At 48.3% G+C, this 27,380-nt stretch overlaps 1 protein-coding gene across 7 annotated transcripts in view; it reads right to left on the bottom strand.

Moving 5' to 3' along the window:
- LOC129703416 (phospholipase D1-like) overlaps window positions 1-27,380 on the bottom strand; it is a 91,167-nt gene that overhangs the window by 23,967 nt on the left and 39,820 nt on the right. For 6 of the 7 annotated variants that reach the window (XM_055645825.1, XM_055645823.1, XM_055645824.1 and 3 more), the window contains 12 exons: window positions 25,204-25,312; window positions 24,094-24,159; window positions 23,465-23,523; window positions 21,723-21,815; window positions 21,211-21,363; window positions 15,165-15,314; window positions 14,298-14,381; window positions 13,379-13,460; window positions 11,860-11,970; window positions 9,447-9,671; window positions 8,668-8,854; window positions 7,441-7,530 (listed from right to left, as the gene is read on the bottom strand). In XM_055645825.1, the coding sequence (XP_055501800.1) occupies window positions 7,441-7,530; window positions 8,668-8,854; window positions 9,447-9,671; window positions 11,860-11,970; window positions 13,379-13,460; window positions 14,298-14,381; window positions 15,165-15,314; window positions 21,211-21,363; window positions 21,723-21,815; window positions 23,465-23,523; window positions 24,094-24,159; window positions 25,204-25,312 (1,409 nt within the window). The remainder of the gene's footprint in view (window positions 1-7,440; window positions 7,531-8,667; window positions 8,855-9,446; window positions 9,672-11,859; window positions 11,971-13,378; window positions 13,461-14,297; window positions 14,382-15,164; window positions 15,315-21,210; window positions 21,364-21,722; window positions 21,816-23,464; window positions 23,524-24,093; window positions 24,160-25,203; window positions 25,313-27,380) is intronic. The other variant, XM_055645828.1, reaches the window with a different exon arrangement.

Below are 27,380 nucleotides of genomic sequence, written 5' to 3'. Positions count from 1 at the left end.
GGGACAGGCCCTTAAACCTCCTCTGCACCCGCTCCACATCCTTCCCATAATGGGATGAACAGAACTGCACACAATTCTCCAAACTAAAGTCAATTAAACAGCAGGCTGTTGTGTTTGTACCTTCAAGAACCTGGACTCTGAGCTCAGGAATTCCCTCTGAACCCCTCTCCTTTATTCAGCTGTTCCTGCATCCAGCCTCCAATCTCTCATTCAGTCCCAGAAAAAAAGGCATTCACCGTTTTGTCCAACGAAGCAGTGAATTTATTGCCCCAGTCTTAGAAGTGGAAACAATGACTTGAAAAGACACAAAATGCTGTAGTAACTCAGCGGGTCAGGCAGCATCTCGGGAGGACATGGATAGGTGACGTTTCATGTTGGGACTCTTCTTCAGACTGATTGTAGGGAAGGGGAGACGAATGCTCTAAGCTGGGCAGTTAGGTTGTAGGTTGATAACTGGTGAGAGGAGGGTCTGATGGGGAGATGGATGGACAAAGAATAGAGATGAAAAGACAGAAAGTGTGATTCATTGAAACAATGAAAAGAGAATGGTCTGAAGACAGGTCCTGACCCAAAACGTCACCTATCCATGTTCTCCAGAGTTGCTGCCTGACCCGCTGTGTTACTCCAACACTTTGTGTCTTTTTTTGTAAACCAGCATCTGCAGTTTCTTATGTTAATGAGGACTTGAGTTTTTTTTAGCGGGGCTACCTGTTCAGGAATTAAGAAGTATTGTTTAATTATCATTGTTCGTGACCATTACATTTCATCTATGCTGCAGGGTGACCACAAATATGCTGCAGGGTGACCACAAGTAAGGCCTGAAAGAAGTATATAAAATCATGAGTGGTCGACATTCAGAACCTCTTCTCTTTGGTGGAAATGTCAAAATGTACAGGAGAGAGGGCAAAGTGTAAAGGTGATGCATGGGGCAAGATGTTTTACACAGTGGATGGTGGGTGCCTGGAATGCAGATACGATAGTGGCGTTTCAGAGGCTTTTAGATAGGCACATGGATATGCAAGGAAAGGAGGGATGTGGATCACACGCAGGCAGAGGAGATTAACATAACGGCAGCATCTATGGCACAGACATTTTGGGCCGAGGGGATGGCTCCTGTGTTGTACTATGTATATTTGCCTTGTATTTGTGTAGCACCCGTTACCAAAGTTATAAGATGTGTTAACACCACCTCAAAGGAACCGTGCAACCTAATCTTGAGCCCTGGGCCCACGCAACCCAACCTGCTGGCACAGGTCAGACTCAGAATAAAGGTCCCTCTATAATATGTGAGAAGAAACTGCTGATGCTGGTTTAAACCGAAGATAGTATACAAACTTAAAGCACAAGGCATTGGGGGTTCAGTATTGATGTGGATAGAGAACTGGCTGGCAAACAGGAAGCAAAGAGTAGGAGTAAACGGGTCCTTTTCACAATGGCAGGCAGTGACTAGTGGGGTACCCCAAGGCTCAGTACTGGGACCCCAGCTATTTACAATATATATTAATGATCTGGATGAGGGAATTGAAGGCAATATCTCCAAGTTTGCGGATGACACTAAGCTGGGGGGCAGTGTTAGCTGTGAGGAGGATGCTAGGAGACTGCAGGGTGACTTGGATAGGCTGGGTGAGTGGGCAAATGTTTGGCAGATGCAGTATAATGTGGATAAATGTGAGGTTATCCATTTTGGTGGCAAAAACAGGAAAGCAGACTATTATCTAAATGGTGGCCGATTGGGAAAGGGGGAGATGCAGCGAGACCTGGGTGTCATGGTGCACCAGTCATTGAAGGTAGGCATGCAGGTGCAGCAGGCAGTAAAGAAAGCGAATGGTATGTTAGCTTTCATTGCAAAAGGATTTGAGTATAGGAGCAGAGAGGTTCTACTGCAGTTGTACAGGGTCTTAGTGAGACCACACCTGGAGTATTGCGTACAGTTTTGGTCTCCAAATCTGAGGAAGGACATTATTGCCATAGAGGGAGTGCAGAGACGGTTCACCAGACTGATTCCTGGGATGTCAGGACTGTCTTATGAAGAAAGACTGGATAGACTTGGTTTATACTCTCTAGAATTTAGAAGATTGAGAGGGGATCTTATAGAAACTTATAAAATTCTTAAGGGGTTGGACAGGCTAGATGCGGGAAGATTGTTCCCGATGTTGGGGAAGTCCAGGACAAGGGGTCACAGCTTAAGGATAAAGGGGAAATCCTTTAAAACCGAGATGAGAAGAACTTTTTTCACGCAGAGTGGTGAATCTCTGGAAGTCGCTGCCACAGAGGGTAGTTGAGGCCAGTTCAGTGGCTATATTTAAGAGGGAGTTAGATGTGGCCCTTGTGGCTAAGGGGATCAGGGGGTATGGAGAGAAGGCAGGTACGGGATACTGAGTTGGATGATCAGCCATGATCATATTGAATGGCGGTGCAGGCTCGAAGGGCCTAATGGCCTACTCCTGCATCTAATTTCTATGTTTCTATGTTTCTATAGACACAAAAAGCTGGAGTAACTCAACATCTCTGGAGAGAAGGAATGAGTGACGTATCGGGTCTGAAGAAGGGTCTCGACCCGAAACGTCACCCATTCCTTCTCTCCAGAGGTGCTGCCTGTCCCGCTGAGTTACTCCGGCTTTTTGTGTCCCTCTATTCCAACTTGTCACACATTCCCAGGGTAAGGAGAGAGTCTGGTAACAGTGCCCTCACTGTGGAAAGGCAATACAAACTCAGGCCAAAAACCTGTCAAGAGAATCTTTACGAAATATTTCCAGGTAAACCTGCTGCAATGACATAATCGACGCGGAAAGTGCTGGAAATATTCATCAAGTCAGGCCATAAAAGTCGGGCTGTGAAACAGAATTATTTTAGGTCAGTGACTCTTCACCTTGGAAACTCAATGGAGACAGTGATACAGCAGTCGAACTTTCTGCACAAGTTAGTGTGGCGCAGCAGCGCAAATATCGCCGTTCCTGCCTTCGTCACTGGTTCGGAACCGTGGAACTCCCTCCCCAGCAGGGGGGCGGCACAGTGGCGCAGCGGGTAGAACTGCTGCCTCACAGCACCAGATACCCAGAGTTTGATCCTGACCTTAGGTGCTCCCTGTCTGGGTGGAGGTTGCACATTCTCCCTGTGACCGCGTGGGTTTCCTCCGGGTGACCCGGTTTCCTCCCACATCCCAAAAACGTGCGAGTTTCCTCCCATACCCCAGACTTGGCCTCTGTAAATTGCCACTAGTGTGTATAGAATGGATGGGAAAGTGGGATAATGTAGAAGTGGTATGAATGGGTGATCGATTAAACCCTTTTAAACCTCGACTTCAACAGCAGCATTTTTTACTCTAACTATGCTCTTAATCTCCTCTCAGATCTGTCGACTATTCCCTTAATCCTGTATCTGTACACTGTGGACGGTTCGATAGTAATCATGTATAGTCTTTCCGCTAACTGGTTAGCATGCAACAAAATGCTTTTCACTGTACCTCGGAACACATGACATGTCACCCTACCCAATATAGTGTGGAAAATCTCAAGTGATGCTTTTTCCACTTCTGTGACAGGTTTGATGACCTTATTGGACGGAGAACAGGGACTGTCACTTTTTTGGATTTAATTCCTGGAATAAGTAATGGAAAAGTTGAAAGAGTGAGCAGTGCTTGAGTTGTATAGGGCATTGAGTGACGTGGGAGTATCAGGAAGGGAACGAAGAAAGGCTTTGTCGAGAAGCATACTGGCTCCAGATATACACTAATGTTCAGGTCTTGGTTTATGGTAAATATACTCTCCAAAATCTATCAACTCTGTAGATGTATTAGTAATATTTTCCTTTGCATTTCATACATTTGAAATGGGTTTTAATAAACTATTTATATAAACCAAATCAGGTTAGATTAGTTAAAACAAAAAGGACACAAAGTGCTGGAGTAACCCAGCAGGTCAGCAAAATATCTCTGGATAACATGGATAGGTGATATTTTGGGTTCATATTATCATATATCTTCAGACTTGGAATGTCATCTGTTCATGTTCTCCAGAGATGTCGAGTTATACCAGTACTGAGTCTTCTATTCGAAATCTAGCATGTGCAGTTCCTTGTGTATCCCTCCTAGATTCTCCTCTACACCACCCCGAGCCCAGGGCCATTCCCTCCACAAGGCTGTAGGAAGGAACTGCAGATGCTGGTTTATACCAAAGATAGACACAAAATGCTGGGGTAACTCAGCGGGTCAGGCAGCATCTCTAGAGAAAAAGGATGGGTGATGTTTCCGGTCTAAACCCTTCTTCAGACCGAGCCAGGGATGCTACCTGACCCACTAAGTAACTCCAGCACTGTGTGTCTACCCTCCACAGATGCTGCCTGACCCACTGAGTTCCTTCAGTTACCTTCCTTTCTTTGCTACAGATCCCAGCATCTGCAGTCTCTTGTGTCTACAAACTCTCACCAACTCTTTGTTATCTGAAATAAGTTCAAATGCTGGGTTTAAAAATATGGTTCAGGGAATCAGATAGGGGTCAAAAAATGGACGCGCTGTAAGATTTACACCGTGCCAACTTCCCTTCTAATCTACGGCTGGCTGTCTGAGATTCCTTTCACAGCTCTGAGGGAGGCAATCAGACACGGCACCAAGGACGTCGGGATTTTAGCCACTCTGAGGATGGGCAGCTGCCTGGGATATATATCGGGACATCTTCCTCTCTGCGCCTCACACTGGGTGTTGTGAAGAAGCAGAGTCCACCTGCACTTGTAAAGAAGGCGGGCAGTACGTATACGGGGGGAAGCAGTGTGGCACGGTGACGCAGCTGTAGAGTTGCTGCCTTACAGTGCCAGAGACCCGGGTTTGATCCTGACTACGGGTGCTGTCTGTGCGGAGTTTGCATGTTCTCCCTTTGACTGCGTGGGTTTTCTCCGTGTGCTCCGGTTTCCTCCCACATCCCAAAGACGTGCAGCTTTGTAGGTTCATTGGCTTCGGTAAAATTGTAAATTGTCCCCAGTGTGTAGGATATTGATGGCGTATGTGGTGAACGCTGGTCGGCGTGGTCTCGGTGGACCAATGGGCCCGTTTCTGTGCTATCTCTACAGTCTACAGATCAGGCATGGAGTACAAGGACCAGAAAGTCATGTTGCAGGACTTTGATTCGGCTGCAGACACAAGGAATTGCAGATGCTGGAATCTTGCATTGCAATGTTATGTTACAGTTGTACAAGGTGTTAGTGAGGCTGTTTTCAGTTTTGGTCATCCTATTAGAATGATGTCTGTATGCTGGAAAATGTGCAAAAATGGTTTACAAGGATGTTGCCAGGACTCGAGGGCCTGAGATACAGGGAGAGGTTGGGCAGGCTAGGACTTTATTCCTTGGATCGCAGGAGGCCAAGGACCTTACAGAGGTGTCTAAAATCATGAGGGGAATTAATAGGCTGAATGTAGAGTTTATTTAATGCAGGGTAGGGGAATCAAGATCCAGAGGACATGGGTTTCAGGTGAGAGGAGAAAGATTTAATATGAAACTGATAGGCAACTTTTTCCACAGAGTGTATGGAACGAGCTGCCGGAGGAGGTAGTTGAGGCAGGTACTATAACAAAATGTAATAGACATTTGGACAGATGCATTGATAGGAAACTAGTATCTACCTTGTTGGTGACTTTTGGACTATCTTTGATCAGACTTTACTGGGATTATCTTGCACCAAACATTATTCCCGTACATGTAACCGTGAATGGCTTGATGGTAATCATTTATTGTCTTTTCGCTGACTGGTTAGCATGCAACAAAAGCTTTTCACTGTTCTTTGACACACCATATAACCATATAACACGTGATAATAAACTAAAACTGAACTGAAACTCGAGAGGGATATGGGCCAAACGCAGGTAAGGGGGACTAGCTTAGATAGGGCATTTTGGCCGGCACAATCGAGTTGGGCCAAAGGTCCTATTTCCGTGCTGTATGACTTTATGATTTTTATAACAAAGTGCAGGAGTAACGCAGCGGAAAGCGCTCACCGCCAGACTCAGGAACAGCTTCTTCCCCTCTGTTATCAGGTTTCTGAACGGCCCTTCCATAAGCTAGGGTACTGTCCGATTCGCCTCTACCCCATTGCGGACATTGGACTTTGTCTCTGGAACTGATGCGCCACAATGCTGAGAACTATATTCTGCACTCTGTATCTTCCCTTTTACTCCCAATTGTACTCGAGTTGGGCTTGATTGTATCAATGTATAGATTACCTGATCTGTATGGATAGCATGCAAAACAAAGCTTTTCATTGTACCTCAGTTCACATGACAATAATAAACCTAGAGCCAAACTAAATCTTTAAAAGGTAAGGTGTTTGAGACACGAGTGGGATTTTTGCTGAGAAATGGGTGAGAAATCGCTGAGAAAATATAATTCCAATATTATACATTGGTTTGCAACTGATGAAAGCCTGTGTTATCAGCTCCAGCCCAGGTGAATGGTACCCGCAGGTACCACTGATTCATCAGTCATTACGAGGCACCCGGCCAAACTCATTGCAACAAAATTTATGCAGACTCATAAATGTTTATGGCCCAACAAGCAGTAGAGATACAGGCACTCTTGGTAATCTCTTTTCCACATAAATCGATCATTATTTCTAGCTGTGTTGTCTTTCCCTTTGCTCTACCTATTATACTTGTGTGTGGCTGGATTGTATATTATGTAAAGTATTTTATTCGATTGAATAGCATGCCAAATGTCAGAGAGCAGAACTTGCCCATATTCAGCCCGTCGGGTCTACTCTTATCATTTAATCATGGCTGATCTATCTTTCCGTCTCAACCCTGTTCTCTTGCCTTCTCCACATAAACCTTGACAACCTTACTAATCAAGAACCTGTCAAACTCCACCTTAAAAATAACTTGGCCTCCACCACCATCCGTGCAATGAATTCCACAGATTCACCACCCTCTGGCTAAAGAAATTCCTTCTCATCTTCTTTCTAAAGGTACATCCTTTTATTCTGCGGTTGTGCCCTCTGCTCATAGACTCTCCCACTAGTGGGAACATCTTCTCCACATCCACTCTATCTAGGCCATTCACTATTCGGCAAGTCTCAATGAGGTGCCCCCTCATCCTTCTAAACTCCAGTGAGCACAGGCCCCGAGCCATGAAATGCTTATCACACGCTCACGTAAACCAAAATGCAATAATTACCGGACCAAAGCTGTGGAGAGTCTTGAACCCAAGACCATCTGGCTCAGAGACGAATGTGCTAACCACCAGACCACGCGGGTAGGACCCAGTGATTGGCGTCGGTAGAGTATTCCCTGCATCTTCTGACAAGCAGACAGGCAGACACCAGCAATCCCAGCTACACCAAAGCTTAAGCATCCAAGCACATCATGGCACTCGAGGGTACGAGTGGGGAGAGTGTTCTTTAGCCCCAGCACCCACTGCAAAGCTAACGGAGAGCTTGCTGCTCGAGGGTGCGACTCACCGTCATCGGGTGTAGGGAGGTCGGAGTTGGCGGACAGGTGGCGTAACTTCCTCAGGTTGGACAACAAGTTCTGCTTGCTGGTAAACCAATCTGCGGAGAGGTTAGAGTGTAGCTTGTCTGGGACTATGTACATACAGCACCCGACCTCTTCCTCCCCAGACCCCTCCTGCATGGGAAGGCACCAGACTCGCTGGCGCAGCGGGTAGAGCAGCTGACTCACAGCGTCAGAGACCCGGGTTCGATCCTGATCCCGGGTGCAGTCTGTGTGAGGAGTTTGCACGTTCTCCCTGTGATCGCATGGGCTTCCTCCTGTTGCTCCAGTTTCCACTCACATCCGAAAGCCGTGCATGTTTGTAGGTTAATTTGGAATTTGGAATTTGGAGATGCAGCACGGAAGCAGGCCCTTCGGCCCACCAAGTCTGCGCTGACCAGTAATCACTCCGTAGACGAGCACTATCCTACACAGTATTGGTAAAATTTATCATTTTACCAATTAACCTACAAAACTCGCACATCTTTGGAGCGTGGGTAGAAACCAACACGAGCTCTCGTGTGTCCTCTGTAAATTGTCCCCAGTATGTAGGGAGTGGATGGGGGAGTGGGATAACGTAGTACTAGTGTGATCGGCAGTCGGCATGGATTCCGTGGGTGGGGAATTGTATCCACCCTCTAAACTAAACTAAAACAATTCCCCACCTTGGGAGGAGAGCCGTGGAATGGATCACAAGTAGGGCCCACCTCCACTGGCCAAGGACCCAGTGAAATCGTAATGTCATGTGCAGGATCGAGCATTGGGTTGGACCCAATGTTTCATCTTCAAAGGCCAAGGGACCTGGCACATCCCAATAACATCAACCATGGGGGGCTTGCTAACGCTTGCCCCTTGATCGGGTTCGGTATTGCCCAAGTCTTCCAACCAACCTCATTGCAGACCTTGCACTTTTTTTTAATCTACACTTTCTCTGGAACTGGAACACTGTAACGTTACATTCTGCTCTCTCTAAACTAAGTTTGAGAGGCCAGTTCAACGCCACAGTTTTCCACTGGGTGAGGCAGGAGATGAAAGGGAGGCCAGGGGCGGGTAGTTGGGAGAGGGGGGAAGTGCAATGGTGAGGTCAGTGGAGGAGAGGCTGGAGGTCGGGGCTGGAGGTCAAGGTTGGTGGTGAGCGCTGAATGCTGCTGTTACCGTTGACATTAGCACGGGGGGGCAGGCGGGCTGCAGCTTACCGCTGTCGCCGCTGCTGACACTGTCGTTGCGCTCCAGGTTCGGTCGTTGCAGCCGTTTGACCAGGTTTGACCAGGTTGCGCCTCGCGTCCGACCCCCCTCCTCCTCCCCGCCGCTCCGCTCCAGCTTGATCCTTGCCGGGATCCTGGTCTCCTCCGTCTCACCCGATCCGTCCAGGCCGCGCTCCACCTGCCGACACATGGTCACGTCATCACCACGGGTGTACCCCAACGTGGGACACGCGCCAGGCAAGCACAAAACATGCAACACACACACACACACACACACACACACACTGAAAAACATAAATATACCTGCACACACACAGATACAAAGACACTCATTCATTTATACACTTACTCTGACACAGTGCTCACACTCCCATACATCCACTACGCCCACACTCAGTTACACACACACACTCCCGCTCCTCCGCCCCAGCCGGTACAGCCTAGCGACCCACCCACGGTGTCCCTCCAACAGCCCCCTCCTTCCCCAGACAGCACACACACACACACAGCTAACCCCCCCTGCACACACAGCTTCTCTTGTTTTTTGTACTAAATTATATGTATGCACTGAGTACGAGCTGCTTTTAATCTCATTGTACATGTATAGTGACAACAAGTGGCATATCTATCTAGCTAACCCCCCCCCCCCCCACACACACACAGCAAACCCCCCACACACACACACACAGAGCAATCCCACCCACCACCCACCACACACACACACAGCAAACCTCCACTACAGGGATGAGCCCTCCCCGGGCATTGCTCACCGGGGGGTTGTTGTTGGCAGTGGGGGTGGGGGTGGTGGTGGGCGGGGAGTGGGCACTCCGCGTCACACTGCCCACGTCTGTGAGCCGATGCTCCTGGTCATCCCAGCGGCCGTACGCCAGGTCAATGCCGCCCACAAAGGCCACCGACTGGTCAATGATCACCAGCTTCTCATGGTGGGCCCACAGGTAGACGGTGGACGAGACGTGGTCAGGGTGGCGCATCACCTGGGGGATCAAAGGGCAATGAGGTCAGTTGGCACACATCTTCCCCCAGCACTGTCCTTGGCCACCCGTCCCACAGCACACAACATACAACACTCTCCCCTCTCACCCCGTCCCACAACATACAACACAGTCCCCCGTCACCCCCTGTCCCACAACATACAAGTCGCCCATCACACCAGTCCCATAACACAACGTACAACTCTCTCCCTGCTTGCCCCATCCCACAGCATACAACATACACAGTCCCGTCACCCCTGTCCACAACATACAGCACAAAACAGGCCCTTCAACCCACTGTGTCCAGGCCGAGCATAATGCCATTCGAGTCAAGGTCATACAGAATGAAACAGGCTCTTTGGCCCACAACGTCTGTGCCAAACATGATGCCAAATTAAACTGATCTCATCAGCCTGCACGAACTTGATCCATAACCTTCCATTCCCTGCATATCCACGTACCCATCTAAAAACCACTATTGTATCTTAAACTTGTATTTCCCTCGCACCTTGAGCGTCCACAAGCTTTGCCGAAAGTCTTGCTGCCATGCGATACAGGAAGCCATCTACGCAAGTTCCACCTGCCTGTGTTTGGCCCCTATCCATCTAAACCCATCCTATCCATGTTCCTGTCCATGTCAAACTAAGCGCCTCTGACTGCACATGGTCCATATACCTCCATTCTCTGCATATCCATGTGCCTGTCTAAAAGCCTCTTAAATGCCACTATGTTATCTGCCTCCACTGGCTGGTGCAGTCCTGGCAGCATATTCCAGGCCCCCAACCCCCCACTACTCAAAGTTATCTGAAATAAATTCAAATGCTGTTTAAAAAAACGCCTCAGGGAATCAGATATGGATTTAAAAATGGGCAGTGCAGTGAGAATTTTAGCCTGTTGATATCTATTCTAATCTGTAGCTGGCTGTCTGGGATTCCTTTCTGAAGAAAGATCCCAACCCAAAAGGTCTTCTATCTATGATCTCCAGGGTTGCTGCCTGACCCACTGAGTGTCTTCGGCACGTTGTGTTTTGTTCTAGACCTTGTTCGCTCTGCCATCTTCCACCCCAGTTATAGGTCAGTCTGAAGAAGGGTCTCGACCCGAAACGTCGCCCATTCCTTTTCTCCAGGGATGCTGCCTGTCCTGCTGAATTACTCCAGCATCTTGTGTCTACCTTCGATTTAAACCAGCATCTGCAGTTTTTTCGTACACATATAGGTCAGTGGGGTCCTTCCTGTTCCCGAAACAGACAGTGTGGGCTTCAGGTCACACCCATAGACAGATGGCTCTGTCAGACAGAGGGATTGCAGCATAGTTTGAGGTCGTTCAGTGTAAGGTCCCAAAAGCAGAAGGGAGTTCTTATCAAGAAAACCAAGTGCTGGGGTAACTCAGCGGGTCAGGCACCTTTTCTAGAGAACGTGAACAGGTGACCTGGTCGTTTTGGGTCGAGATCCTTCTTTTCCCGAAAAGTCACCAATCCATAATTTAGTTCAGTTGAGATACAGTGCAGAAACAGGCCCTTTGGCCCACCGAGTCCGCACCGACCAGCGATCACCCCCACATTAACACTACCCTACACACACTAGGGACAATTCACATTTATACCAAGCCAATTAACCTGCAAACCTGTATGTCTTTGGAGTGTGGGAGGAAACCGAAGATATTGGAGAAAACCCACGCAGGTCACAGGGAGAATGTACAAACTCTGTACAGACAAGCACCCATAGTCAGGATCAAACCCGGGTCCATAGAAACATAGAAAATAGGTGCAGGAGTAGGCCATTCAGCCCTTCGAGCCTGCACCACCATTCAATATGATCATGGCTGATCATCCAACTCAGTATCCTGTACCTGCCTTCTCTCCATACCCCATGATCCCTTTAGCCACAAGGGCCACATCTAACTCCCTCTTAAATATAGCCAATGAACTGGCCTCAACTACCTTCTGTGGCAGAGTATTCCCTGGTGCTTCAAGGCAGCCTTTCTACTGCTGCGCCACTGTGCCGCCCTCTTTGTTCTCTGCAGATGCTGCCTGACCTGCTGAGTTTCTCCAGCACTTTGAGCTTCACTCTAGACTTGGTTGGTTGTACCAGCTTCCACCCCAGTTATTGGTCAGTGAGTTCCCTCCTGTTACTCCAGCATTTCGTGTCTATTTTGTAGACCAGCACCTGCAGTTCCTTGTGTGGCCACTCACCTTGATATTGGGGTGCAGTTTCACCAGGGTCCTCTTGCTGTAGCCGCTGTTGATGCCCAGGGCAAGTTCCAACTCCTTGTAGAGCATCACAAAGATCTTCACGCCTTGGACCTACCGGGTTCAGGGAGGAAGGGAAGAGAATCAGTGAACATCAAAAACAAATGTCTGCAAACGCTAGGAAGCTGAAACTTCTTCGACTAGTGGGTGGTGAATCTGTGGAATTCATTGGAGGCCAAGTCGTTGGGTATTTTTAAAGCGGAGATTGACAGATTCTTAATTGGTAAGGGCATCATAGATTACGGGGAGAAGGCAGGAGAATGGGGTTGAGAGGAAAAGATCGATCAGCTGTGATCGGATAGAAGAGTAGTCTGGATGGGCCGAATGCATAATTCTACTTCTACGACTTATGAATTTATGAACTAAAAACTGAAACTGCAGGAGGCATTCAGCATGCGTTAACGTTTCAAGTCATAGTCTCTTTTCCAGAACTTAGAGAGAGAGAAAACAAGTCAGTTTTATGTTATACAGCACAGAAACAGGCACTTTGGCCCAATGCATCCATGCCGACCAAGATGCCCCATCTAAGCCAGTCCCATCTGCCTATGCTTGGCCCTTATCCCTCTAAACTTTTCCTATCCATGAACCTGTCCAAATGTCTTTTAAATGGTGTTATAGTACCTGCCTCAACTACCTCCTCTGGCAGCTTGTTCCAGATACCCTCTATGTGGAAAAGTTGTCCTAAGGTTCCTATTAAATCTTTATCCCCCTCACCATAAACCACCTGTCCTCCACTTCCTGATTCTGTATCTTCGGCCAAGCAGAAGGGGAAAGAAGGAATGACCAGGGTGGGACAAGTCTTTGATTGGAGGATGACTTTTTTCCCCCAAGGCAGCGTGAAGTGTAGATATGAATCAATGGTGGTCTGTGTGATGGACTAGGCTACATCCACCACTCTCTACTATTTCACAGTGAAAAGCTTTACTATTGTGTGCCTAACCAATCGGAGGAAAGACTACACATGATTACAATCTGGCCGTCCACAGTGTACAGATACAATTAAAGATAGTTCGAAGGTCTCCAATGGGGGTGACAGATCTGACAGGAGATAAAGAGTAAATTAGGGCAGGTGTCAGGGGTTACAGGGAGAAGGCAAAAGAATGGGGTTGAGGGGGGAAAGATAGATCAGCTATGATTGAATGGCGGAGTGGACTAGATGAGCCGAATGACTTATTTATGCTCCAAGAACTAATGAACATAAGAGCATAACTAGTGTAAGACAACCTGCTACTGGAGGAGAGGTCTAAGAGTGGAGAGATGGTAATGAATGATTGCAGATCCATTTCCTGGTCTGAGTCGCTTGGCTTGGGCGCCATCTTGGGTCGGTCGTTAGCGAGAGTCACGGGAGACGTGGCTGAATTTCCCTCAGCCTCCTGGGATGCACGGAGGACGTAGAAAATAACTGCTGGCCTTACCAGGGGCCAGCCACATGCTGTGGATGAGAGAGGAATCAGGAACTCACCGCTTTGCGTTTGAGAATGTAGTCCAGCCGCCAGTGATTCCCTTCCATCACCGGCCTCTTGAGGAAGATCTCTGGGCTCAACCTGTGCCCCACCAAAGCAGAGAAGACAGAGTCACTGCCAGACATTAAATCCCTTCAGCTGCTGCCAACATCACAACGCTTTCTCATTCAGAGAACATACAACAGTACAGAACATGAACAGGCCTTTGTCACAGAATATCTGTGCTGGACATGATTTTTAGAGACTTAGACAGATACAGCACTGACCAGCAATCACCCCATACACTAACACTATCCTACACAATAGGGACAATTTACAATTTTACCAAAGCCAAATAACTTACAAACCTGTCCTTATTTGTAGTGTGGATAGAAACCGGAGCTCCTAGAGAAAATCCACAAGATCACAGGTCTAAAGCCTAAATAGAGGGCAGGCTCGATTATTTTTGATAATCATTGATAGGAGTAGAATTAGGCCTACCGCCTAAGCCCATTCTCTTGCCTTCTCCCCATAACCTCTGACACCAGTACTAATCAAAAATCTATCTATCTCTGCCTTAAAAATATCTACTAACTTGGTCTCCTCAGCCTTCTATGGCAAAGAATTTCACAGATTCACCACCCTCTGACGAAATAAATTTCTCCTCATCTCCTTCCTACAAGAACGTCCTTCAATTCTGAGGCTATGACCTCTGTCCTAGAGTCTCCCACTCGCGGAAACATCCTCTCCACATGCACTCCATCCAAACCTTTACTATTCAGTTTGTTTCCATGAGGTCCCCAATCATTCTTCTCAACTCCAGCGGGTACAGGCCTAGTGCTGACAATCTGGACAATCTCCAGAGCCAGCACATCCTGCCTCAAGTAATCAGCCGACCCCTGCTCCGGTCCCTCTGACTGACCCGTCACCCGGACTTACCACCAGTCTGTGATGAATATTTCCTCCTGGGCATTTTCCAGCGCATCTGCCACATCCTCAAAATATCCTTTGGCATTGACATACCTGCAGGGAGAGCAAGGCAGGATTAAACTAACGGCACTCACTGGAGGACAGGGGACGGCAGGAAGATGCAACCAGCATGAACAGGTTAATGGAGATGTGTGGGTGGTGAGTGCCTGGATCGCGCTGCCAGTGATAGTAGTGGAAGCAGATAGTGGTGTTGAAGAGACCTTTGGATAGGTACATGGATATGCAGGGAATGGAGGGATATAGATCATATGCAGGCAGAGAAGATCAGTTCAGCTAGGCATCACGTAGAAACATAGAACTGCAGATACTGGTTTATACCAAAGAAAGACCCAAAGTGCTGGAGTAACTCAGCAGAGCAGGCAGCATCTCTGGAGAAAGTGGATGGGTGATGTTTCAGGTTGGGAAGTCTGAAGAAGGGTCCCGAACTGAAACGTCACCATTCCATTTCTCCAGAGTTGCTGCCTGACCCGCTGAGTTACTCCAGCACTTAATGTTTATCTTCAGCTAGGCATCATGTTCAGTGCAGGCACTGTGGACCGAAGGGCCTGTTTCTGTGCTGTTTTACTTCACGTTCTATGATGGAAAGATTTAAACGAATGGAACAATCGTAATGGATAATAACAGGTTCTCATCTGGGACCAGCGCGCAAAGAGCCACCGCACTCCAGCGCCAACATGGATGACACGCAAATTCATGACAGGTTCCATGTTTTTGGAGAAGGCAGGAGAATGGGGTTGAGAGGGAATAATAGATCAGCCATTTGACTTGATGGGCCAACTTTCCTAATTCAGCTCCCGTGACTTGTGGATCGCTTACCATTTGGACAGAATGCCTTCGTCCACAGAAGCGAAGGATGTGAAGCGTTGGTCTTTCAGGTAGACCGCGGCGTGTTCGCAAATGAACTTCTCGATCTCCTGCCCCCACCATCGAGCGTGTCGGTAACTGTTGCATTTGATGATCAGAGTCCTGGAACAAGTTGGCAAAACTATAAGTGCAAGCCAGCGCTCCCTCAGTACCGCCCCTGCCACAGTGCAGCACCCGCCCCTCCCACAGTGCGACACTCCCTCAGTACCGCCCCTCCCACAGTGCGACACTCCATCAGTACCGCCCCTCCATACACTGCTACCCTCAGCATTGCGCTGGGGTCCAAGGAAAGAGCGTTCATGTCGTGGCCCTGTTTCCACCAAACGTTCCACCACCACACACAAGAAGCGGAAGATGCCATTGTATGCAGATGCCGAGACGTGTGTTCAGCTCTGGTTGAACAATTTCTAATCTTGTAATGTTGACTCGATAAGAAGAAGCATTGCACTTTGGAACTTTGCAATCAGCCAATTATTCACCCATTCAGTGACCACTATCACTTTTGTTTGACTGCTCCCATCTGTTTACCAATGATTTCCTGGCAATTCATTATCTAAAACTAAACAGCTCGTTGATCTGAAGACTTCCAGTTTCAATTACAATGGCGATTCGCTTCATTAGAGCTTGTCCCACTTTCACGGGTTTGCCGAGTTTGCCCTTGACACATACTCCGCAGCATGGTTGTAGGATGTCGTAGGTGGGAAGTGGGTAGGTCGTGATGCTAGTCGTAGGTAGGTCGGGGTTTTTCAACATGATGAAAAATGTCCACGAGTTAAAAAGGTCGTGAATTAGGTCGTGAAAGTGGGACAGGCCCAGATACTGCAGTTAAATCTGCTGTTGTCCAAATCCTTCACGTTAATAGAGGTGGAGAGAACCTTTGTGCCCTTCTTCATCCAGAGGTCTGGCATATTTGACATTCTGGAACATGCCTGGATGTAAACATTGCCTCCTGAGGTTGGTGGGTTGCCTAGGTCCTATTATCAATGTTGTTAAGCTGGAAAGGTTGGAGAAAAGATTTACCGGGATGTTGCCAGGGCGAGGGCCTGAGCTATGAGGATAGGATGGGCCGGCTGAGACTATTCCTTGGAGCGTAGGAGAACAAGGGGTGATCTTATAGAGGTGTGTCAAATCATGAAGGGAATAGAGAGAGATATGCACATTTACCCAGTCTAGGTGAAACGAGAACAAGAGGACATAGGTTTAAGGTGAGGGGAGAAAGATTTAATAGGAACTTGAGGGGCATTTTTTTAAATATAGAAAGGTTAGTGGATGTATGGAATGAGCTGCCAGAGCAGGTAGTTGAGGCAGGTAGCTTAAGAAAGATTAAGACACACTTAGACAGCTACATGGAAAGGATACTTTTAGAGGGATTCTAGACTAAGTTGGCTTTCATAGCAAGAGGATTTGAGTATAGGAGCAGGGAGGTTCTACTGCAGTTGTACAGGGTCTTGGTGAGACCACACCTGGAGTATTGTGTGCAGTTTTGGTCTCCAAATCTGAGGAAGGACATTATTGTCATAGAGGGAGTGCAGAGAAGGTTCACCAGACTGATTCCTGGGATGTCAGGACTGTCTTATGAAGAGAGACTGGATAGACTTGGTTTGTACTCTCTAGAATTTAGGAGATTGAGAGGGGATCTTATAGAAACGTACAAAATTCTTAAGGGGTTGGACAGGCTAGATGCAGGAAGATTGTTCCCGATGTTGGGGAAGTCCAGGACAAGGGGTCACAGCTTAAGGATAAGGGGGAAATCCTTTAAAACCGAGATGAGGAGAACTTTTTTCACACAGAGAGTGGTGAATCTCTGGAACTCTCTGCCACAGAGGGTAGTTGAGGTCAGTTCATTGGCTATATTTAAGAGGGAGTTAGATGTGGCCCTTGTGGCCAAGGGGATCAGAGGGTATGGAGAGAAGGCAGGTACGGGATACTGAGTTGGATGATCAGCCATGATCATATTGAATGGCGGTGCAGGCTCGAAGGGCCGAATGGCCTACTCCTGCACCTAATTTCTATGTTTCTATGTTTCTAAGTGGGACCCTTGGGTCTCAGCATCACACGGGAGGGCTGGTCCCCCAATACAATATTTCACCTCTCCACCAATTCCAATATTGGTGCCCAGTGGGGGGGGGGGGGGTTCTGGAGCGCTAGAATGGGTGTTGTGGGCTGAAAGGACTGGTTTCCAGAGGGTTAGTATGGACATTGTGGGCCAAATGGATTATTTGCGGCTCAGTCACTAAAGCCTGTTGTGCTGGCAGCTCACTCACTCACAGCTGGTGGGCTGGCAGTTGACTCATGGCTATTCCTTGAAATTCCATTTCAAGAAACTTTAATTAGGCAACGCCACCAAATTCAAGTGCAGTTTCTTACCACTTCAAGCAGGGTGCAAGGCCACCAAATTCAAGTGCATTTTCATACCATTTCAAGCAGGGCGCAAGGCCATTAAAGACAGCAAGTCTTGACCTCTTCCTCCTCCATCTTGCAGAGACTGAGCTATGCCCACACTTCTGGGTTTAATAGTCCCTCCCCCCTCCCACCAGAAGGGGTGTGGCCTTCATGGCATGATTGACAGGAGAGAGAATCTCAACATTTTTTTAAACACCAGTAACTTTTATTTTTCATCGATGGGAAAAATCCTCTTGTCCTGCGCAATCCTCTTGTCTTGTCTTGTCCTCTGAGTAAGATGGCCAAAAATCACAGCCATACATGGTAGATCTTTTTCTAAAATCAATATAAAACGCAAACAGGAAGTGGTCAAGATTAGACTGTTAATTATATAGGCAAGGCAACTTTAATTAGGCAAGGCAACTTTAATTGGGCAGGGCAACTTTAATTGGGCAGGGCAACTTTAATCTGGCAAGACAACTTTAATCGGGCAAGGCAACTTTAATCGGGCAAGGCAACTTTAATCGGGCAAGGCAACTTTAATCGGGCAAGGCAACTTTAATTGAGCAAGGCAACTTTAATTGGGCAAGGCAACTTTAATTAGGCAACACAGCTTTAGCATTTCCAAACCAAAGGCAACACAGCTTTAGCATTTCCAAACTATATTTTCAAACCACATTAAGGGCACCGACAGGTCAGTAAAACCACTCACAGTTTAGTAGACATGTGTTCATTGTTATTCACAGCTCAGACTGAGAGACGTGACCCCCTCGCTCCTCCATCTTGCAGAGACTGACTGAGGCACTCAACACTTCCAGGTTTTATAGCCTCTCCAGAAGGGGCGTGGCCTTCAGGAGAGAGAATCTCAACATTTTTTAAACACTAATAACTCTTTTATTTTTCATAGATGGGAAAAATCCTCTTGTCCTGCGCAGCGGAGGGGGGCTCTGAGTAAGATGGCCAAAAATCACAGCCATACATGGCAGATCTTTTTCTAAAATCAATATAAAACGCAAACAGGAAGTGGTCAAGATTAGACTGTTAATTATATAGGCAAGGCAACTTTAATTAGGCAAGGTAACTTTAATTGGGCAGGGCAACTTTAATTGGGCAGGGCAACTTTAATCTGGCAAGGCAACTTTAATCGGGCAAGGCAACTTTAATCGGGCAAGGCAACTTTAATCGGGCAAGGCAACTTTAATCGGGCAAGGCAACTTTAATCGGGCAAGGCAACTTTAATCGGGCAAGGCAACTTTAATCGGGCAAGGCAACTTTAATCGGGCAAGGCAACTTTAATCGGACAAGGCTAATTTAATCGGACAAGGCAACTTTAATCGGACAAGGCAACTTTAATCGGGCAAGGCAACTTTAATCGGGCAAGGCAACTTTAATCGGACAAGGCAAATTTAATCGGACAAGGCAAATTTAATCGGACAAGGCAACTTTAATCGAGCAAGGCAACTTTAATCGGGCAAGGCAACTTTAATTGGGCAAGGCAACTTTAATTGGGCAAGGCAACTTTAATTGGGCAAGGCAACTTTAATTGGGCAAGGCAACTTTAATTAGGCAACACAGCTTTAGCATTTCCAAACCAAAGGCAACACAGCTTTAGCATTTCCAAACTATATTTTCAAACCACATTAAGGGCACTGACAGGTCAGTAAAACCACTCACAGTTTAGTAGACATGTGTTCATTGTTATTCACAGCTCAGACTGAGAGACGTGACCCGCTCGCTCCCCCATCTTGCAGAGACTGACTGAGGCACTCAACACTTCGAAAGTGGCAGCGTTTCTTTTCTAAAATCAATATACAGAACACCAGGAAGTGGGCAAGATCAGACTTTTAGTAATATAGATATAGGCCAAACACAGGCAGGTGGGACTAGTGTGGAGAGGACATGTTGTGCGGCATGGATATATTGGGCTGAAGGACCTGTTTTCACACTGTATGACTCAGACAATGTCAGCCTGGGTTGGACACCACCGGTTAGCAAGGCTACCGGGGAAGCAAGCAAAGCACTAGGGTTAATTTCTACAGCAATAACAACACGTTAGGGAAGTAAGACATGACCTGCGTTGAGGTTTGGTTAGACCACACTGTTGTACTGCTCTGACTCACCATAAACATGATGCCGAGGTGTGTGAGAAAGGGAGCAGAGAAAGTTTACAAGGATGAGACCGGGAGCACAGGGGTCGACGTTTTGGGAGAGAATAGACAGACTGGGACTCTCTTCGTTGAAGGAGGATCTGATTGAAGTGCTGAAAGGTTTCCATGGAGATGATGTGGAGACGGTGTTTCCACCGGTGGAGGAAAGAACAGAACTAGAGTCCGTCAGCATCAGCGGGGAATTCAGGGGATTCTCCTTCACACAGAGTGCGGTGAGAGTGTGGATCTCTCAGCCACCGGGAGGCTGGGTGTGAATCGCGATGGTGATCTTCAGTAGAGGCAGGACAGCAGAGGAGGGAGGAGGGAAGAGCGGGCCAAGCTGATTCAGCTAGAGGAAGAAAGATGAAGGAGGTCCATATGGAGCCTGAATGATAGCACTGCTTGGGCCGAATGACCTGCTTTTGTGCTGTAAAAGATACAAAGTGCTGGAATAACTCAGTGGGTCAGGCAGCATCTCTGGAGAACATGGACAGGTGATGTTTCAGATTGTGACCTTTCTTCAGACATTTCATGTCGAGACCCTTCTGCAATGTAAATTGATTGGTTGGTTGACAGGTACAGCATGGAATCATCAAGCCCACACCGACCAGCGATCTCCCACTCACACAAGTTCTAATTTATCCCACTTTCTCATCCACTCCCTACACACTAGGGGCAACTTACAGAGGGCCAATTAACCTATGAACCCGCACATCTTTGGGATGTGGGAGGAAACCAGAGCACCCGGAGGAAACCCACGTGGTCACAGGGAGAACATGCAAACTCCACGGAGACAGCAACCGAGATCAGGATCGAACCTGGTTCTCTGGCGTTGTGTGGCGGCGGCTTTACCAGCTGCACCACTGTGCCATCCTTATTATTATCTGATCTGTTATAGGATGCTACACGAAACGTTTCATTGTACCTCAGCACACGTGACAATGATAAATCTGAACAACTGTTGTCTCCAACTTTCCCTGATCAGTGCTGGTTCTGACTTGTTCACTTCATTCCATTCATTAATTTGTTCTGTACATTTTCATTCCTCTAGTTTCCCTCTCCCCTGACCCTCAGCCTGAAACAGAGTCTCAACCTGAAACGTCACCTATTCCTTTTCTCCAGCGATGCTGCCTGACCCGCCGAGTTATTCCAGAATTTTGTTGTCTAACTTCGGTTTAAACCAGCATCTGCGGCTCCTTCCTACACCTCTTATCAATTTCCACAACACACAAGCAAGCCCTTCGGCCCACCATGTCCATGCTGGCCATCGAGTATTCATCAATACCAATCCATTTACAGCACATCATCCTTAGCCTTGTGTTCCCGAGGTTGGGATCGAACCGCGGTCTTGGGCACTGCGAGGCAGCGGCTCCACCCGCTGCGCCATTGTGTGTTCCAGTCCCTGGAATAGAATGGGATTGAGGTGGGGATCGGAAGGGTGTCAGATCTCCACTGGTGGGTGGACCCACCTGGACAGGTTCTCGATCCTGATGCCGTACTTGGTCTCCGTGTCCTTGATGCCCAACTTGATGCTGAACTCTTTATCCACCAACAGGACGAAGGCCACCGCTCCAGAATCCGGCTTCACGTACGTGACGAAGGAGTCTTTCACCGTCAACCACCTAGGGGCAAAACACACGTCCACGAGTAACGTTGAGACCCCTGTCCTCACCCGCCCTGGCCCACCTACCCACGCCCTTCATCTTTATGACTGCAACCTTCACACAAACCACCCTCCTCCCTTCCATTGACTCCATCTGCACCTCACGCTGGCTTGGCAAGGCCAACAATATAATCAAGGACCAGTCCTACCCCAGTCACTCCCTCTGCTCCCATCAGGCAAGAGATTTAGGCTACAGGCAAGAAGGGCGCGTTCCCGTGCTGTATGACCCTATGATTCCAGGACTATAACGTGGTGACCTTGCTGGCGTGATTATCAAGTCTGATCCCATGAAAGTCAACGGACCTCGGGCTCACTTACCTCTTAGACCAGCGATAACAGACCTTGTTCCTGCCACAGCAGTTGAGCCCGGGAATTCGGTGACCTCCGGAACGTTTCATTATAAAACCTTCCCTGCAAAGGAGAGGGATTCTGATCAATCTCCGTCAAACCAACACACAAGTGGAACCAAGGCAAAGCACAAGATGCTTAGAAGGCTCAGGAAGTTCGACATGTCCCCAACAACTCCAACCAACTTCCACAGATACATCGTGGAAAGCATTTTATTGGGAATGCATCACAGCATGGTTTGGGAACAAGTCTATCCACAAGAAATTAAAGAAAATGGTGGATGCAACCCAGGCCATCACGCAAACCAACCCCCCTTCCATTGACTCCATCTACACTTCACGCTGCCTCAGGAAGGCCACCAGCATAATCAATGAAAAGTCTCACCCTGATCACCCCCTCTGCTCCCCTCTCCCATCAGGCACAAGGTACAGAAGTGTGAAAACACACACCTCCAGATTCAGAGACAGTTTCTTCACAGCTGTGATCAGGCAACTGAACCATCCTATCACCAACTTGACCTCCCGTCTACCTCATTGGAGACCCTCAGACTATCTTTAATTGGACTTTACTGGACTTTACCTTGCACTAAACATTATTCCCTTTATCCTGTATCTGTACACTATGAGTGGCTCGATTGTAATCATGTGGTCTTTCTGCTGACTGGTTAGTAGGAAACGAACAAGTTTTTTTCTGTACCTCGGTACGCGGGACAACAAACTAAACTAAACTGAATAACCTCATCCTCGATTTCAGCAAGACGAAGGAGTTGGTCATGGACTTCAGGAAGTGTGGTGGATTACACACTTGGTTTGTATCAATACTTATCCCATCCTGGTCATTCCTTCTTCTCCCCGCTCCCATCCGGCAGAAGGTAGTGAAGTTTGAAAGCGTGCCCCACCAGACTCAGAAACAGCTTCTTCTCCTTTGTTATCAGGCCCTTCATCTGTATCTTCACCCTTGCTCTACCTATTGTACTTGAGTTTGACTTGATTGTATTTGTCTATGGTATAAATCTGATCTGTTTGGACAGCATGCAAATCAAAGCTTTTCACTGTACCTCGGCACATGTGACATTAATAAACCTAAACCTGAAATGGAGATGGTCAAATGCTTCAGATTTGTAGGTGTAAATATCGCCGACACTATGTGTTGTTCTAACCACATTGACACTGTGGCCCAGAAATCACACCAATGTCTTCCTCAGAAAATGAAGACAATTCTACGACGACTCTTACCAACTTCTACAGATGCACCACAGAAACCATCCTATCGGGATGCATCACAACTTGGTTTGGCAACAGCTTTGCCCAAGACCACAAGAAATCCCAGAGGGTTGTGGATGTAGCCCAGTCCATCACACAGACCAGACTCCCCACCATCAACTCCAACTACACTTCTTGCTGCCTCCAGAAAGCAGCCAATGTAATCAAGGACCGAGGTCATTCCTTCTTCTCTCCTCTCCCATCGGGCAGAAGATACAGAAGCTTGAAACCACGCACCATCAGACTCAGGAACAACTTCTTCCCTTACGTTATCAGACTACTGAACGGTTGTCCCATAGGTAAAGGTGTAGTTCCGATCTTCCAATCTACTGCAATGTAGCCCTTGAACTTTTTTTATCTGCACTTTCTCTGCAGCCATAACATGGTACATTTTTCTCTCTATCTCGGTACATGTGATAATAATAAACCAATACCAATAGTGTCACTTACAGGCCCTTGGGTCCAAGATGGTGAATGAAGGAAAGCTGACTGACTCCAATAAATTCCATCTGTGGGAACAAACAAATGGGTCACTACCATGGTCTTCTTTGGCACTACATTAGTAGTGAGGAAGTCATGTAGCAGCATAATAAGACTTTGGTTAGGCCACATATGGTGCGGTTTAATTTAGTTTAGTGATGCAGAGCGGAAACAGGCCCTTCGGCCCTCCACGTCCGCACCAACCAACGATCAAGATCAAACTCAGGTCTCTAGTGCTGTGAGGCAGCAACTCTACCACTGCCCCATATTGCCACCCTTAAAAGGCAAGTGTGGTCACCCCATCACAGGAAGAATGTGGAGGCTTTGAAGAGGGTGCAGAGGAGGTTTACCAGATGGTACGAAAATCACCCATCCTTTTTCTCCAGCAAAGCTGCCTGAACACTGAGTTACTCCTGCACTTTGCGACTCTCTTCAGAGGTTGCACAAACTTGGATTGTTTTCCTTGGAGCACGGAGGTTGAGGGGAGGCCTGATGGAAGTGGATGTGGCCTAACCCAAGTCTTGTGAAGCTGCATCGTGACTTCTCACCATTTTACCCGTCGGAGAGCAGAGGACTTCAGGCACTCTGGCAGAACTTACCATGGCGTGGTAGTTGCGGTACATGGCCATCTTCAGGAGCTTGGTCAGGTAGTCCTCCAGCTGTCTCTGTGAATGCAAGAGAAAACCTTCACAAAGGAGAAGTGCAGACCAGTGATTCAGACAAAGAGAGAAAATCGCCAGAGACACTCAGCCCCCCCCCCCCCCCCCCCCCCCCCCCCCCTGTGGACCCAGTTTTCTCCCCGTAGATGCTGCCTGACATCCAGAGCATCCCTCGTGTTGCTTTTAAATTCAACAATGAGATTGTAATCGTTTTTTCTCCTGGATTGGGATCAAGCATCAGATTGTCGAATATGGAATTTGGAGCCACGCCTTTACAGAATCCCCCATTCAGCGCTCTGACTGTCTGCAATGGTCTGCTATCATTTGTAATAGTTTAGAGATACAGCACGGAAACAGGCCCTTTGGCCCACTGAGTCCACTCCGACTATCGATCACCCGTTCAAACTAGTTCTATGTTATCCCACTTTCTCATCCACTCCCGACACACTAGGGGGCAATTTACACAGGGCCAATTAATCTACAAACCACATGTGGTAGCAAAACCAGAGCACCCGCAGGAAACCCACGTGGTCACAGGGAGAAAGTGCAAACTCCACACACACACACACACACACAGAGACAGCACCCTAAGTCAGGATCGAACCCAGGTCCTTGCCACCGTAAGGCAGCGACTCTACCAGCTGCGCTGCCCTGGTCTGTAATGGTTTCTAGTAGTCTAGTTTCTGGTACCTGCCTCCCCGCACATGATCTCCCACTCCCCTGGTCTCCTCCCCTCTCCTGGTCTCCCCCCTGTGCTCCCCTCCTCCTGTCTCCCCCACCATCTCCTCCCGCCTACCTCACTCCCTGGTATCCCACCCCTCCATCTCCCAGCCTCCCCCTGCCCGCTGCCTCCGATCCCCTGGTCTCCTCTCCTCCCCACGTACACTCAACTTGCCCCTGGCTCCCCCCCCCCCCCCCCCCCCCCCGATCTCATTCCGCGCCTCCCAGTCTATCCCCCACACATGGTCTCTCCTCCCCCCTCCCCCCCGGTGGGTGCTGCCCGGTGGGTGGTGCCCGGTGGGTGATGCCCGGAGCCACCCATGCCCATACCCGGCGGCTGGAGACCTGCTCCTCGCGCACGATGTGGTCCGAGCTCCGGGGGAGAGAGGGCATGGTCCGCGGCTCCCCCTGCTTCACCGTCTGTCGTCGCACTGTGAACCTGGCGGGAGGGAGAACACAGTGAGCACAGACACTCCCCACCCCCTCCGACACTCCCTGGCACCCACTCTCCCCAGGGCCCATGGTTACTCTCCCCATCATCGCCTCCCCCCCCCCCATCACTGACTCTCTCCAATACCGACAATCCCCAGTAACGCCTCTCTCTATAACTCACGGGTACGTCCTGTCACACACACAGGCAGAGACAGACAGGGGGAGACAGAGAGGGGGAGACGGAGAGGGGGAGACGGAGAGGGGGAGAGAGGGAGAGGGAGAGGGGGAGACGGAGAGGGGGAGGGAGAGAGGGAGAGAGAGGGGAGACGGAGAGGGGGAGACGGAGAGGGGGAGACGGAGAGGGGGAGACGGAGAGGGGGAGACAGAGAGGGGGAGACAGAGAGGGGGAGACAGAGAGGGGGAGACAGAGAGAGAGGGGGAGACAGAGAGAGGGAGACAGAGAGAGGGAGACAGAGAGGGGGAGACAGACAGGGGGAGACAGACAGGGGGAGACAGAGAGAGGGAGACAGAGAGGGGGAGACACAGAGGGGGAGACAGAGAGAGGGAGAGAGAGGAGAGAGACAGAGAGAGGGGGAGACAGAGAGGGAGAGACACAGAGAGACAGAGAGGGAGACAGAGAGAGGGAGACAGAGAGAGGGAGACAGAGAGAGAGAGAGAGAGGGAGAGACAGAGAGAGGGAGACAGAGAGGGAGACAGAGAGAGGGAGACAGAGAGAGGGAGACAGAGAGAGGGAGACAGAGAGAGGGAGACAGAGAGGTATATATTTGCTGGATATATATATATAGAGGCTGGATGGAGACTTCCATTTAGGTTATTATTGTCATGTGTACCGAGGTACAGTGAAAAGGTTTTTTCTTGCATGCTATCCAGTTAGCGGAAAAACTATAGATGATTCCAATTGAGCCATCCATAGAGTAGAGATATGTGATAAAGCAAAATACTAAAAGCTGGAAGAACAAGGAACTGAATCTGAGAGGGGAGAGCTCCTTTAAAGGAGGCACATCTTGAGATTTTGTCGTGGAGCAGTAGAGGCAACAAGGAAAGGTTGAAGCGTGATCTTGCAAACCAGGCGATTTCTTAGTAGTTAAGGATGGTTATTTAGAATCAGGAAAGTTTCCTCATTTCCTGAACAACCTGCTCTACAACTTCATACATGGAGAAGCAGACAAACTAGTTACTCCGCTTCTACTGGGTGTGAACAGCTTCTGTGGGAAACATAACTCCCCAAAACGTTGCCTATCTGTGTTTTCCAGAGATGCTGCCTGACCCACTGAGTTGCTCCAGCACTTTGTGTTTTATTTTTGTATACCAGCACCTGTAGTTCCTTGTTTCTAAATAATTGCACGCTGCCTTGGCAAGGCCGCCAGCATAATCAATGACCAGTCTCACATTGATCACTCCCTCTTCTCCTCTCCACTATCAGGCAAGAGGTACAGAAGTGTGAATATGCAAATTCCAGATTCAGGGAGTTTCTTCCAAAGAACCTATATCTTTAGTTTCTTCCTAGATGTTAGCAGGCAACTGAACCATCCTATCACTAACCAGAGAGCGGCCCTGAGCAGCCATCAACCACATTACAGACCCACAGACTATTTTTAATCGGACTTTACTGGACTTTATCTTGCACTAAACGTTATTCCCTTTATCCTGTATCTGTACACTGTGCATGGCTTGATGACATCAGTCTGAAGAAGGGTTTCGGCCCGAAACATTGCCTATTTCCTTCGCCCCATAGATGCTGCTTCACCTGCTGAGTTTCTCCAGCACTTTTGTCTAACTTCGATTTTCCAGCATGTGCAGTTCCTTCTTAAACACTTATAATCATATTTTCACTGACTGGATAGCACTCAAAAAAGTTTTTTTCTGTACTTAGGCAACGTTGACAATAAACTAATCTAGACATTGACTTCTCCAATTTTAAGTAATACTTCTCTCTTTCCCCTGGCCCACTCCAGTCAGCACCATCGCTCTCCCACCATCACCCTCCCCTGTACACTCATCCCTTAGATGATTCCCTCCCTCCCCCCATCCCCTTCCACCCATACCCCTCCCTC

The sequence above is a fragment of the Leucoraja erinacea genome, chromosome 14 (genome assembly GCF_028641065.1).
Source record: "Leucoraja erinacea ecotype New England chromosome 14, Leri_hhj_1, whole genome shotgun sequence".
NCBI lineage: Eukaryota > Metazoa > Chordata > Chondrichthyes > Rajiformes > Rajidae > Leucoraja > Leucoraja erinaceus.
Note: the sequence above shows the minus strand (reverse complement) of the source record. Positions and strands in the feature narration are given on the sequence as shown.